Source organism: Stegodyphus dumicola, chromosome 2 (genome assembly GCF_044657685.1).
Source record: "Stegodyphus dumicola isolate Sdum_Otavi_A_Nest chromosome 2, ASM4465768v1".
NCBI lineage: Eukaryota > Metazoa > Arthropoda > Arachnida > Araneae > Eresidae > Stegodyphus > Stegodyphus dumicola.
Genome location: NC_140769.1, coordinates 39625155 through 39639442, shown reverse-complemented (window position 1 = coordinate 39639442; position 14288 = coordinate 39625155). Strand labels below are relative to the sequence as shown.

At 30.4% G+C, this 14288-nt stretch overlaps 1 protein-coding gene across 2 annotated transcripts in view; it reads right to left on the bottom strand.

Moving 5' to 3' along the window:
- The window catches only part of LOC118182138 (ovostatin-like), a 125036-nt gene that overhangs the window by 61558 nt on the left and 49190 nt on the right, over positions 1-14288 (bottom strand). For both annotated transcript variants that reach the window (XM_035351441.2, XM_035351442.2), the window contains exons 4-8: positions 12199-12393; positions 10603-10655; positions 10384-10456; positions 7447-7560; positions 6295-6379 (exon numbers count right to left, since the gene is read on the bottom strand). In XM_035351441.2, coding sequence (XP_035207332.1) covers positions 6295-6379; positions 7447-7560; positions 10384-10456; positions 10603-10655; positions 12199-12393 — 520 coding nt within the window. The remainder of the gene's footprint in view (positions 1-6294; positions 6380-7446; positions 7561-10383; positions 10457-10602; positions 10656-12198; positions 12394-14288) is intronic.

Below are 14288 nucleotides of genomic sequence, written 5' to 3'. Positions count from 1 at the left end.
TTCATGCGCAACCCTAATATCGAGCATTTTAACGACTTCAAGGGCATCTAATGTGATTTTCAATTGTTGCGTGTGATGCATTTAAATTATTTGCAGTCTCTCACGGAGTTATATGACGATTCGATTCAATTCGATTCAATTATATGGCTTTGCCATCATCAACTTCAGAATTTCAGCCAGAACGTTGGTTATCTTCAGCTGAAAAATCTACAGAACTAAATATTTTAAACCAATTCTGACACACGCGTCCTGTTAAGCAAACGCCATTATCTTCATATAGCTGTTCGTGAGCCTCAGCCGTTTATTTTTGCTCCCCAAGTTAAAATTGACCTTAAACTAACAGTTTTAAACACAAATACAGGTAATATGTTTCTATACCAACCTAAAAGTCAGTAGCCAAATCTCAAAAGAAAAAAAAAATGTAAGATTGACAGAAGAATAACAAAGAACATAACGCTCTCTATTTGTACAAACTGAAATTAATTTCTTGCCAACCCAATACATTCATAGATAATTACATTTCAAAGGGAAAAAATAAGAATTCGAATCGATTGGTAACTTGCCACTTGTACAAATATTTTTTTAAGGCAGGAATGGATAAATGTATTCAATTTGAATTGGCATTTTTTAACACAAGCTCAGACAATGTCAGTTGGATGACGCAACATCTCAGAAGACACACAAGGCCACTGCACTGAAAAATTATTCAAAAACGCTAGCGCGCCATATTGTAAACGCGTGCGTTAAAAGACTTTACTTCCCACTCCATAAATACACCAAAATATACTGAACCATTCATCACTAATCAAAGTCACTAAACAAATTTTAATACTATTTCTGTGCATTTAAAATGCATTATAATGCAATCAACACAGAAAATAATATATTTTTTTGGCATATTAGTTCCATGTATAGCACAGTCTTAATACACCGTCTTAGTACTCAATTCACCGAGTTCGATCCAGGTTTAAGTCCCGAGGAACGGGTCGGTTCCATAGGCGGTTTTGTAATTTCTCCCATGGGTTACATATGAAACATTTTCTGTTAGACGGAAACAAGGTCCAAAGGCCCTCCTTCAGCCACACTCTCCTTCAGCCGATAACCCACATGAGCTTTTCTATATTTAATTAAACAAGAAAGAGAATTTTGTACGACTTTCTCTAAGATCATAGGCAATGCCATTTATACCAATTTATATTTCAATGTTCCCAACATGTACTAATTAAAGGCTAGACACTGAATATCTAATGAGAATCATTCAGTTTTCAATGGCTGTATGAACAAAAGTTTTTCAATGCTTCCGTGAAAGTTTAGCGTTATTCCAACATCACAACTTCTGCATCTTTACAGGTACCCTAAATCAATCAATTGTTACTTTAATAATTATAAAAAATACAATTTGATAGAAGTTTTTTAATTACATAATACAGAAATAGTAAAATAAACCATTTTAAACTGCGATAGCAAAATCGAAAAAAAAAAAAAAAAAAAAAAAAAAGAAACACTCAATATATATTAACTATAAGCGGATTACAGTCAGTTGCGATAATATGTAATAAATCACTCGCCATGACGAAGATCAATCACCCAGAAGATCAATTTCGCTATTTATCCAAAGAAAACTAAGAAACACAGCAGATACTACCTTCCTCCCCTCTTCAGCTGAGTAAACAAAAAGTAGAATCATACTAGATGCAGTTTCCTGTGATGCAAAAATATCGCATGTGTATATAAAGTAAAATTCTAATGTCACGCAGAAAATATAGAAAATGATTTAAATGTCGAGAAATCGATATTGACCTCATTTATTATTATATTTAATATGTGTATTTATTAAATACTGCTTTTTACTGAAAGTATTTAAAACTGTCTTTTAAAATATATTCTAAAAATCGAAGTGCATTCATTATATTCGTTAGAAAAATTTTAAGGTTAGAAATAGAACCTCAGATATTCTACGATTACTATCATTTTAACTTTATTTAGCTTATAAAACATTCGAATCCTTTAAATTCTTTTTATGTGATGCCCCAAATATTATGAATTCTAGATAAATTAACTACTTTAAGTAGCTCTTAAAAGAAGTAATAATATTTAAAATAACAATATTTTATACCACTTATATTTTACTATTATAATAAAATGCTAAAAAAATATTTATAAATGTAAAATATACGTTAATTTCCTACATAATGCATTAATTTAAATATTGGAAAGAAGTTGATTGCATCGTGATGAATTCATTTCATAATAATTAAATTTATAATTCAACCATTTAATTTATGTCTCTCTCCTCCCGCCTCGTTCCATTTCTGTGGAGAGCCTAGGAATGAAATTTTCCAAAAATTTTAAATGGCGTTTGAAAGAAAACACATCTATTCTTTGTCTAAAACAGGTGCGAAAACAAAGCCAGAAACTCATCATGTTACTCATATCACAGTAGTTGCTAGTTTTTCTAAGCTATTATATCTAATGATATAACATTTAATACTTTTTAAACTTCGGCAATTCTCAGGAACTTCATTTGGTAGATTAATTTTCAATATATCCATTGGCGCAGAGATAAAAATTTTGCACTGATTAATTTGATCCTTAAAAGCAAGGATGTGTGAAAAAACTTTAACACTAAATTAGATGGAATAATTGTTCTTTTGACTAAGCAAATTAGGGAAAAAATAAGCTTTACGACAGAAAAAAAAGTCTGAAAGGGTTCAGAACTTTACGATCGCCCAAAAAGACTCTTTTAGAATTTAATACAGTTTATCAAGAGACATTATCGACAGAGACGGCCTAGGTGGAATAGTGAAATATTTCATAGGATATTAGATGAATATGCATTTAGACTAACATGGGAATGTTATATATCTTTGCATATTAAAAAAGTGAAAAAAGTTTTAATGTAAGTTTATAAAAATATTTAATGTTTATAATTAGATGTAGCATGAATTAAATGCATTTTTATTTAAATCAATAAGATTAAAATTAAAAAAAGCAGCATTCTTAAGTCCTGCGTCTGTTGCTTTTAAATAGTTTAGTTTGTTAATTAATAACACACAAATTAAATATCAAAGAATAAGACATTACTGTGTTTTCGAACGGCAACGAACTCGAATGAAAAGTGAAACAACACAGAGTCGTGTTTCGAGAATAACAGTTCTTCTGAATGTGCGCAAATTTAAGAAAATCGTCTCAATAGAAGTAGGTCTAAAATCTATTTCAATATATGGCACAAAGACACAAGCAGGTAGATATAAATCACAATAAAAATGTAAACTGCACGAACGAAGACATGACTGTTGACAAATTGTGGTACGACTTCACTAATGGATTAGGTAATAAATCACTGAACACAAATAGCCGAGCTGCCTACCAATATATAACTCATTTTCATTGCATGCAGTTACGAACGCAGCACTACTGAACAAGGCAACGTTTAAAAGCAACAATTATTGGCAGAACAACATATTGGTAAACGTTAAACTTTAAAATGATTACAAAATGTCATCACCGTAGAAAAACCTTATATCGCAAAGTATTTCATTCTCACAATTTTGAATTATGCATTTCGATAACTTTATGGGGAAATGCAGACATACTTAAACAACTGCTCAATAGGAAAAAGAGAAAGTAAGCAATGATTATTCACGTTTGAAATGTATACTTCCCTAATTATATTAATTATTTTCTTATTCATTTTATCACTTTTTAAATTTGCCAATGTAGAAATGCAATGATTTTGCGATACAATGTTATTCAATGTATTTAAATACAATGATGGATGGATGATACAGATATTACAACTATTATTAATTATTTTCATTTTTCATAGATTTTCTTTTATGCATTACACCATTGACTAGTACTGCACGAGTTTATATACATTAATAAAGATAATTTATAACATATTTTTCTAAATAAAAGTTTTGCTAAGCTTTATTAAAATAAACATTAATTAAAAAGACACAAAAAGATAAAAATAAATAAATAAAATATTGCTGAACGCAGAAACGTTCTTCCCATGGGTTTAATAACGTATCATTCTAGCTCTTTTTTTTCTTTTTAAATAATATGTTACGTTGCAAAACGTTTTTTTGTGCATGCGTAAAAATGTCAGCATCGATTTCATTGAAAGTTATCATTAAAGCAAATGCCGTCTTGAATTATGATTAAGAGTCCATAGAAATCAAATTAAGAAAGACGAGATTATACATTCAAATCTTGTCAGACTTGTTCTTTCTTTGACATGAAATTAAACATGTTTCTTTTCAGAACTCGAAGATGAATACGTGTTCCGGTTCATTATATAATGCTATTTTAACCTCAATATCTGCATAATAGGTCATCCACCTATTATTAAGTTCACGTGCATGCACTTTCAGGCTGCAGATGCAACTTGGGAAATACCAGTTAAACAGGTGTCAAGTGCTTACAGTATTTAGTCGCTATAAATATTGGAATCTCAACCCTTAGGTCATTGCTATCGAATTTCCTATTCAAGAATCATTAATCTCTAGCAGCAACTAATACCAGAGGAAGACTGAAGAAAACAGAAAATGAAAGTCCTTCCAATTGGAACTTCTAAAGGATAATATACTTTAGAAAGATAATATACACTTGATTTTACAATGGAAAATAACGTTTGTTTTCAACTTTAATTACACTAATTTTAAATACCAATGAAAAAGGTACCAGATCACGAAGCTGTATTTAAGAAAAAAGGGAAGAGGGAAAAGAACTAGCTAGATACGCTTACAGGAAAGTAAATTAAAATTTTGTGAATTAAAAAAATCATCTTTATTCATGATGTGAAATGAATACTTTTGAGATATTGTTTTCATAATTATTAGTAGAAGACATTAACTATCATTCTATAAGACTATAAAAATATTATTCATGATGAACGATGACATCTTAAGAATGAGAATTCGATTAAATAATATCATTACTCATAATATAATGCTATATTAAAACATAATGTAATAGATACTAATTTATATAAAACATTATACTCATAATAAATCAGACACTTTTAAAATCGTATTTGAAAGAAAGCGTATCTTCAAACTCCATGCGAATGAAAAACCTTTATGAATAATAAAAACGCATTGTTTGTTCTGTATTGAACCCTCAATGAAAACAGATACATTACCATATGCATGGCAAAATGAGGGTCCGTTAAAGAATGTCTACGATCAGATCGTTGAAACATGATATGCAGCCATAAATTATTATCAAATTGGTTTAAAAACGCAATTCTCAGATATCGTATCTACAGAAAATACTAATTTTAACACTTAGAAATATTGTGATAGCCATTCAGAGAGAAATAATTAGCATATGTATATAAATAAATCTAAATTAATGAAAAGTAATATTACTCCATATTGCAGCATCTCGTAATATAAGAGCGATAATACTCTACAGTACAATTGTAAGCAGATCCTTTTTGACCTGGTCGTATTGTTGCAATATCACTTCGAAATTTGCTGCACTAACGTTTCAAGGAACAGTGGTAGAAGAATATTTTTAATAAAATTAACAAGTTCAAATGAGACAAATATTTATTAATTTCAGTTTCTTGATGACAGAATGATCTTTTATCAGGATACCTAAAGACTATGACTGGGTCTAACATTAGTTGCAAAAGCTCTCGGATATTCAAGGTTCCATTGCTTCACGAATTGTGCAAAGCCAGAACCAATAAAGTCAATATATCAGGCTTTCTTGCGATTAACGCTCAGAAAAATCTTTATACTATTTTGCTTTTGTTAAATAAGCTATTAATATTCAATTCAGCTATGCTAAACTCAGTCATTATTTAAATTCTTTAAATTAACGAAAAGTGGAAATCTAAAATGTGCAAGACTAAAAAATTTACTGTAACTTTTTTTTCCCAACCGAGAACGTTCAGAGGCTATTGCGCTCAGGTCGTTTTAAGAAACTCACTCTGGACTTTGGCCGTTGCCATGTACAAAAGGGAATCTTATTATATCTGATTAATAATTTTTCGTTACCGAGACGATAAAATATACATACTAAAATTTCACAGATGTGCCCATTACAAAATTTAACAAACGTTTCATCATATAAGCAAGTCCAAATTTCTAATCTTGAAGTCTGCAATGAAATTTTAGAGTAGCTTCAAGAAAACATCCAAAAGAGATAAAAAGGTCTTTGAAAAATATTATTTTCTTTTACGTTAGCAAGTAACTGCAAATGCCAGACAGAAAAATGCATAAATTAATAACAGTAAATGAAAAGGCAATAAGAGGAATAAACAAAAGTCATGATTACTTTGCACATATCTTCAATGGTATAAGTTCGGCGTTTGCAAGGACGAAAGAAGGAAAGGAAATGTCAACTTCATATTTAGGCAGCACTGAAAAGAAACAAAATCTTCAAAATCTCTTACGCACATTTTGTATCACTAATTTTTAAATATTATATCATAAATACTTTTTCGTAAAATCATTAAATTTCCTAGTTTGTCAGTCAAGCAGAGATATAAATATAATCATTTAAAAAAGGAGGGAAATGATAAGAAAATTTACAATAATTTTTTATTATTTTCCTATAGTAGGAAGACCGGAGATAGGAATAAAGAAATTATTGTTCTAGACGTAAATACTAATAACTCGAGAACAGTAAATAACTACAGACAAATATTAATATAAAAAATAGACCAAAGGTTCATACTTCTTGCAATTATATTTCAGATAGAGAGGGACGCATATAAGCTTTAATAGTTCAGCTGAAATAGTATTGGTTATCCATTACTGAATTTAGTTACCCAATTGGATAACGCAATAAATACAGAAGAAACAAGTTCAAGAATGATGAAAGAATTTTCATTGCATTAAATAAAAATTCTTTTATCTCTATATTTTTAATTTATGCTATATAAACCTGTTTTTACATAGGAAAAAAAAAACTTTTCATTCATGAAAGCGTTATTGTGTTATCCACTTTATTTCAATTCTTTTAAATGTAACATAGACATCATAAGAGAAACATTTAAGCATAGTTATATTGTAAGAATTTGAAATCAAAGTCCTGTAAGTGTGAATAAGTGATGTGAGAATCTTCTAATAGTCAACATACTGATATTCTTAGAGCCTTGGAGTCTTTTTTCTCTTTTAATTGTTTCATTTTCCTTTTATAAATAATAAAGCGCAATAATCAATAAAATAAAATATTTCTCCGTCAATATTAATAATAAATTAAAGAGAGAAAGATAATTATTTCACCGTAATAATCGGCTTATGAATGGTGTAGAATCATTAATGCTTCATTCCTAAAATTTAATAATTAGCAGCTTGAAAAAAAATTTCCAGTATTGATAATGACGTTTACAAAGCCTCTCAGCAAACATAGTGACATCTTTGCGAGGAAAAACCATTGGAACTATATCTGTTTGACATACATATTGAAAACCTTAATACTGACCATATTCTTTCACCTCAAAGATGGCCGTTTCGACTTCATCATTGATAGAAGCTTTTATTTTCCAATTTCCTTCAACAGGTTCATCAGCTAACGGAAATTCTAATTGTTTGATACCTGAAAGAAAACTTCAGTACATAAATGAAAAATTCATCGCATGAAAAACTAATTTTTAACATAAATCGTGGATTATAACTCTAACAGTAAACTGTTTTTGTTTTCGCAACTTTTACTATAAATAATTTTAAAATGTTCGACTGAGCATAAAAGTATGAATTATTGTATATATCAGAAAATAAAGAAATTAAAAAGAATGATTCTATGATGAGAAAGAACGAGAAAGAAAGTCTACAATGACTAATGATTTCTCTCAAATTATTGCAGTTGTTGTTGTCACTAATCTCAGTTGTCTGGTGTAATCTGAACACGTCGACGAATTATTATTATGGCAAGGGGGACAGGATTGTGTCTGTCGTTGGCCAGAGCATTGAGCACCATTCAGGTGACATTCCGGCTTTACGATCAATTCTGCCGCAGTTTTGAAGGAAAACACCCCAGGGTTGCGCATCCCAGAGTCTTCCACTCCTCTTCCCCTATCACAAACCTCTCGAGAGGACTTTCGGCTCGTCGCTTACTTCGTGTTGCCCCATCCTGCGAACACTATACATTTAGAAACATCCATGTCTTCTCGGAGATGTGAACTCGGATCTTCGGTGCAGCAGTCAGCGTTGCTAATCACTTTCCTCTCTGGGCCGCCCTCAAACTGTATTATATGTAAATTCAGTAATCATGGGGTAACTTCTATAATAAAGACATGCAACAAATAGTTAAGTGTTATGATACATGTTAAATCAGAAGGCAGTTATATAGTGAAATGTCATTAGTATGTATTTTACTTGTATATAGAACTTTACTCTTGATATCCATCATTACTTGTAAGCTCTTCAGAAATTATAAAAAAAAGGTCTTTGTACTGAAAAGAAATTATATGAATCAGTTAAATGTTGTACTAACTATTAAAATTTTCGATGTAGAAAACATGAAAAATCAAAACAGGGGGAAACGATAATTCCTTATATTCTTTCCGCACTTAAAAGATGACTGAGAAGAGTTTCAATTGACCAAATTCAGGTACTGACAAATTTTCGTACAGCATAATTTTACTGAGGGGGTCACTTTAGACAACTTTTAAGTTTTTTGATGATAAAAATCAATTATACTCAATCCAAGACTCGAAACACTGTTTTTCCAGTTCCTAGTTAGACATGCTTACACTTAAGACACAACAACACGCCGAATAAATACTAATTCAGAAGTCAAACAACAAAAACAGTTTGTTGTTTGACTTCTGAATTAATGCTTACACTTATATAGCATGCAGTTGCTAATGCGATATTTCCCTGTAACGTAAGAAACAGTTGAGGTCCCGTACCGCAATAGCTAGCACGACATGCAGCAACACCACATGTCCGAGGTTCGATCCTGGACAAGCAAATTGCCTTAAATGGCAGTTTTGCTTGTAAGTGCAGGGTGGAACATTATTGATTGCCCACTTTGAAAATAACGTACTCGGCTCTAGAGACAACATAAACTATTTTATTTCATCATTTTTTGCTACACTAGTCTAATTGCATACATGCCACTTAGATTTTAATTTGCATTCGGTAAAGTTAACTGAGAAACACTATATCTGATAAATGATCACCTAAATTAGCAACATATGACATAAAAAAATGAAGACACTTCTGTCAAGGACATTCAGGTCTCCCTGATTCGTTCCTTCAGTTCTTCTACACTTACAAATCTGTTTGTAAACACATTATTTTTCTTTGAATGTTCAAACTAGTTGCCCAGAGGTTAAAGACGCTGGATGCTGGCAGTTCGATTCGGGTTCGAATCAGGAAAACGGGTTACTTTTCATGATTTTTCCCATGCGTAACGTGAAAACCAGCCAATTTTCCCTTGGAAAATCCTCTATGAAGGCAACCTTTGGTTTAGGAAGAGAGCTTTCGTGTGCATAGTCATATTCAAATAACCAAACCAATATTTGAATATTCCTCGGTATTCTCACAATTTTTGTTCCTTTCGTGGGTATTGTTTGTTCTATAAACTTCCACAAGCATGCCGCTTTTTCCCGAATGCATTGATTGGCTGTCTGCCGGTTGTTCGTTGCAAAACTCCTTTCTAACTGCGCGTTGCACTTTTGCTACCGACTTCATTTTAACAAATGTTTATACAAAGAACACATGCTGTTGCATTGGCTAAGGCTCTAGTGTTACTGATAAGTTTTCCGTCTCCATATCTAAAATATCCAATTGCCAGACATAGTGTTTCGCAAATAAGTCTACCCAATACAAATAAAGCTGAGAAATAAAGTCTACATGGCATATATGAAAATCGAAAAGTGTACCCAAAAAGATAAAATATTTGGATTTGCATTATCTCTAAGTCCAATCATATTATTTTCAAAATGAGTAATGGAAAACGCTCCACCCTGTATAAACGAATTTGACATTTCGTAAGCCCAGTCAACTGATATAATGATTAGCGTACTGACGGGCCCGTGTTCGAATCCCGGGCAATTCTGGGACGTTGTGAGTATATAATGTCTTTAAGGAATAAGGACACTTAAAATACATTGCGATCTGAAAGTTCTTGCGAATGATTTGGTAGCCAGAAAAGAAGGGTGGGAGATCCCCTCTTTCCACAGAGAATTCTCCTGCAAAATTTGAAAAAGCTATACAGCCACCAATAAGATATAGTACCATGACAAACTTCGTGGACTTGTTCCGATGTTGCTGTTAGACAAATGAAAACAATCACAGCTTTTCTTGAGCTTAATAATTTATGTTAAAAGAAAAATTTCCTAAATCATTACATAATAATTTAAATTAACATTTATTTAAGCATGTACTGCACGGCAGAGGAAAAAATACTCACCACTTCCCAAAGGCACTTTTTTCCACTGGAATAGCCTTGTACCTTTCGGGTCTTCAACCCATATATTAGCTTCCTAAATGAAATAGTTTGCTGTACTAGGTAAAGAAACTTTTGAAATGAGTAAAATTTTAAAGTTGTAGTAGAGTAATTCAACAGAAAGAAGTCTTATTGAAACTAATAAACAAAACTCCATCTTAAAAGGCAGATTAAAAAACTTACATCTTTTCCTGATGGTTTCAGATTTCTGTCTACTTTCAGAACACGAAATTTCACTGAAAATAAAATTAAATTACGCACAGAATCAATATTAAGACCATTAAGTATTAAATATTGTATAGAAATTGAAAAGCAAAAAAAGACTTAAGTTAAAAAATTATTAAATAATATAGCGTGAAATATGACTCGTGAATATTTCATTTCTAAAACTACCGATTTGAAAAAGCAGTAATTTGACTTCAAAAAAGCTGTCATTCAAAAATTAATTATAGGCGAAGAGATAATAATATGATTAAATAAATCACAAATATTTTGCCTCTAATGTTATTTTCTTTAAAAATAGCTTTACGCAGGTAAATAAAATAAAATTATTTAAGATATGCATGACATAAATATTAAAAGTTTAAAATAATATTTTAACAATTAAATTACAAAATTATCTCAATAATTTTATTTTGAAATATATTGTTAAATGTAAAGTAGTATTTAAAATATTTTTTAACTTTAAACTCAGAAAAAATTATTTTTGGTCACTGTTTCGTTCGTGTTATGATTTAATTTCACAAAACTGAATTTTTATCATAAACCTTTTTTGGGTTTAATGATGCCCTTTTTAACCAATTTCCTGTCTTCCTGACACAAAGAAATCTGCAAATGACAAATTTCTAAATTCTGCCTTAATTTTAATGACAGTTTTTCATAATAAATTAGAAAAATGAAGGGAAGCGTCTTTTGCGAAATAAAGCTTTATGCTCTGCTTTATCGTGACAAAGCAGGGAAAAGGTATTTTCCCTTTTTCTTTTCACATTTTAGTTTTTAATAACTACTACACATAACGTATAATTAGGCAATCAGCAGCCTTGTGTTTGGTGTAGATTTTAATTGAAACTCTATCGATTTCGAGTGCCAGCAGGTACAGATTCCTCTTCATCCGGAGCAAAAAAATTCTGCTAATGTTTTTTTCTCCTGAAGAAATTACCTCTGCCTAATTTTACTTATTTTTAATAAAGCATCTTTAAACTTACCTTTGCATAATTTTATGTTTCACTTTGAAGTCTTTCTCTCCTCTTTTGATTTATTACAAATAATTTTCAACTTCAAAATAAAAATAGTTTAGAAATGCAATTTTCACAGATATTTAAATATTGCTTATTCACAAAACTGGAAAAAAAAACACACACACGCACATGAATCGTAGTAGTGTAGATCAAAATTGTTGAAATCATTGTTGAAAACATGAATTAAAATATAATAAAAATACAATTAATATGTAATAAATTAATAATACTACTTTATATTGAAACATAAAGTAATATTATTTTGCAAGCTATACCATTAATTTACACTCTTATTTTGCATTAATTTTATTTATCAATATGGAGACAAGAGAATTTTTCCTTCGTTAAATTATTCGAACGCTTTAATTTAAATATATAAATAATCACAAAATAATTACATTCATGTAAATGTGTTTTCTACAATTTTAATACAAAATGTTATTTTAGAAATGTAACATTTTAAAGGAGCAGCAGTGTAATCATAATACAATTCAATTTCATATAAAACTTTTAGATTATTGTATCATAATGTTCTAATTACCAGTCTGGCCTTCTTTGTATATTGGTTTATCAGTCTGAATGATAATTATGTTATCTTTTGCAGTATCAAAGTACACCGTGTCACTGCCAACTATAGTATAGGAATCTCCTAAAGTCCCATTGAGGACAACTCGAGCGTCATATATGGGAGTTTCAGATAACGGAACAAAGAGTTCAAGTGTAGAATATTCTTCTCCTATAAAGAAACAAATAGTACAGCAGTTTTATTAATTATCACATCCTATATTTAATGTAAAAGACAGCTCAAAGATAAAATTATAACCACAAAGAAAATAAAAGAACTCTTCATTGAACAATCATTAAGTTAATACTTCCATAGAATTAGGACAAAATTGATCAACTCCTCTACCATGCACAGACTATTAAATATTTTTCAGAGAGATATATGTAATCTAAATTTTCCCCCGACGAGATTCGAACCACGAATCTGCGAATTAGTGGTACACTTATATAGCATATTAATCACTTACACCATAACAGCACGCTAGGGGATATACATTAATTCCTTCCACCATAATGCTGGTTATTGAAATTAAATATCATTTGAATGGGAAATGTCATTTACCTACCTACTCTTTTAGCGTTCCGAGAAAAGTGATTACGAAAACGAAAAAAAATATAAATTAATTCTGAACGACAAAATATTTTTTAAATAAGAAAGCTTGAAAAGTTTTTTTAAAAATCATTAAATATCATAGAAATTAAACAAAATAACGGGTAAATTTAACTCAACAATCATTTAGGCCAGAAGGTTCCAGGCTTCTGTTTCACGTTAGTTGACCTTCTAGCAGATTCTAAAGTAAGCGATGATTTTTCAAAAAATCTATTTCCTTATTTCCTAAATATTGGGATAAGGTTTCCCATTTTAAGAAGATTGCAATTAAATCTGAAATATGTTATATACTGAAAAAAGGTCTTGCTATAGAAATATGCCAAAAGAACCACTGAGCCAAAATATAATTTAGATTCGGTGCTACTAATAGGAATAGTTTCCATAATGATCTCAGTTTGAGTTCAGTTACCTCAATTTGAATTTTAAAATAATTTAGTAGTAAGTTGCTTACTGAAATGTTTTAATGGAAAACTAAACAACAGAAATTTATTCCATCCTCTTGATGGTAAAGAATTTAATACCTAGCAATAAATTTATGAAAACAGGTGGCCATTTTAGGTCATTCATAAACGCGTTTTAACCGAATTTAAAGCAGAACCAGACGAGACTTTAATTCTGAGGAAAGAGAGACTAACGTTAAGAATGATTATGGCATGCAAGACTTGTGTTTTGGCTGAACACATAACATGCGACAAACATGTAAATAAAAAGAACAAATAGCTTCCAAACTGGAGACAAATTTACCAAAGCGCTCCAGCGAGCCTTCTAAAGCTCGATTTACTGAAATTTTATCAACGTTTTCATGCATTTTACGTTCTTAGGATATATCTCCTTAAATCTTTTCCTCACTCGGACTATATGCACTAAGCATTTCCTCTAGAAATTTTGATACTTTCAATGAGAAAATATATTTTTATCGTCAGTTTAGATTAATAAATACAATTAATATACCTAGGTTTCTTTTTTCAAAAAAAATTAAATAGAGCGAACTTTAAAAATTATTTGGTAATACTTGCTTTGTTATAAAACGTTAAGAACAGTACATTTAATTTAACAACGGCCAGTTAGAAATATGTATGACATCCTATAGCAGAAATAATCTGCTTCCTTTGTTTTATAAACCTCAGAACGTTTATTAATGTATTAATATTATGCAGGATGTAATCTAAATTAAAGCATATATTCCAATTGTTCTCTATGCTTGTTACCGATTCGTCGTGCATTTACTAAAAGAACAATTTTGCTAGACTTTAAAATTTAAAAATCTACTTTCTTAAACATTTTTTGTATACACTAGCTAGAAAGTTTGGTTCGCTATGAGAGTGAGGAGAAAATGTCCTGCTTTATTCACTAACGGGATATAACGGCAAATGACATTATGGTAAATGATAAATAACATTATGGACATTATGACTGTGATCTTTAGAAATCATTGCTGAAGACATGGAAGAAAGAAA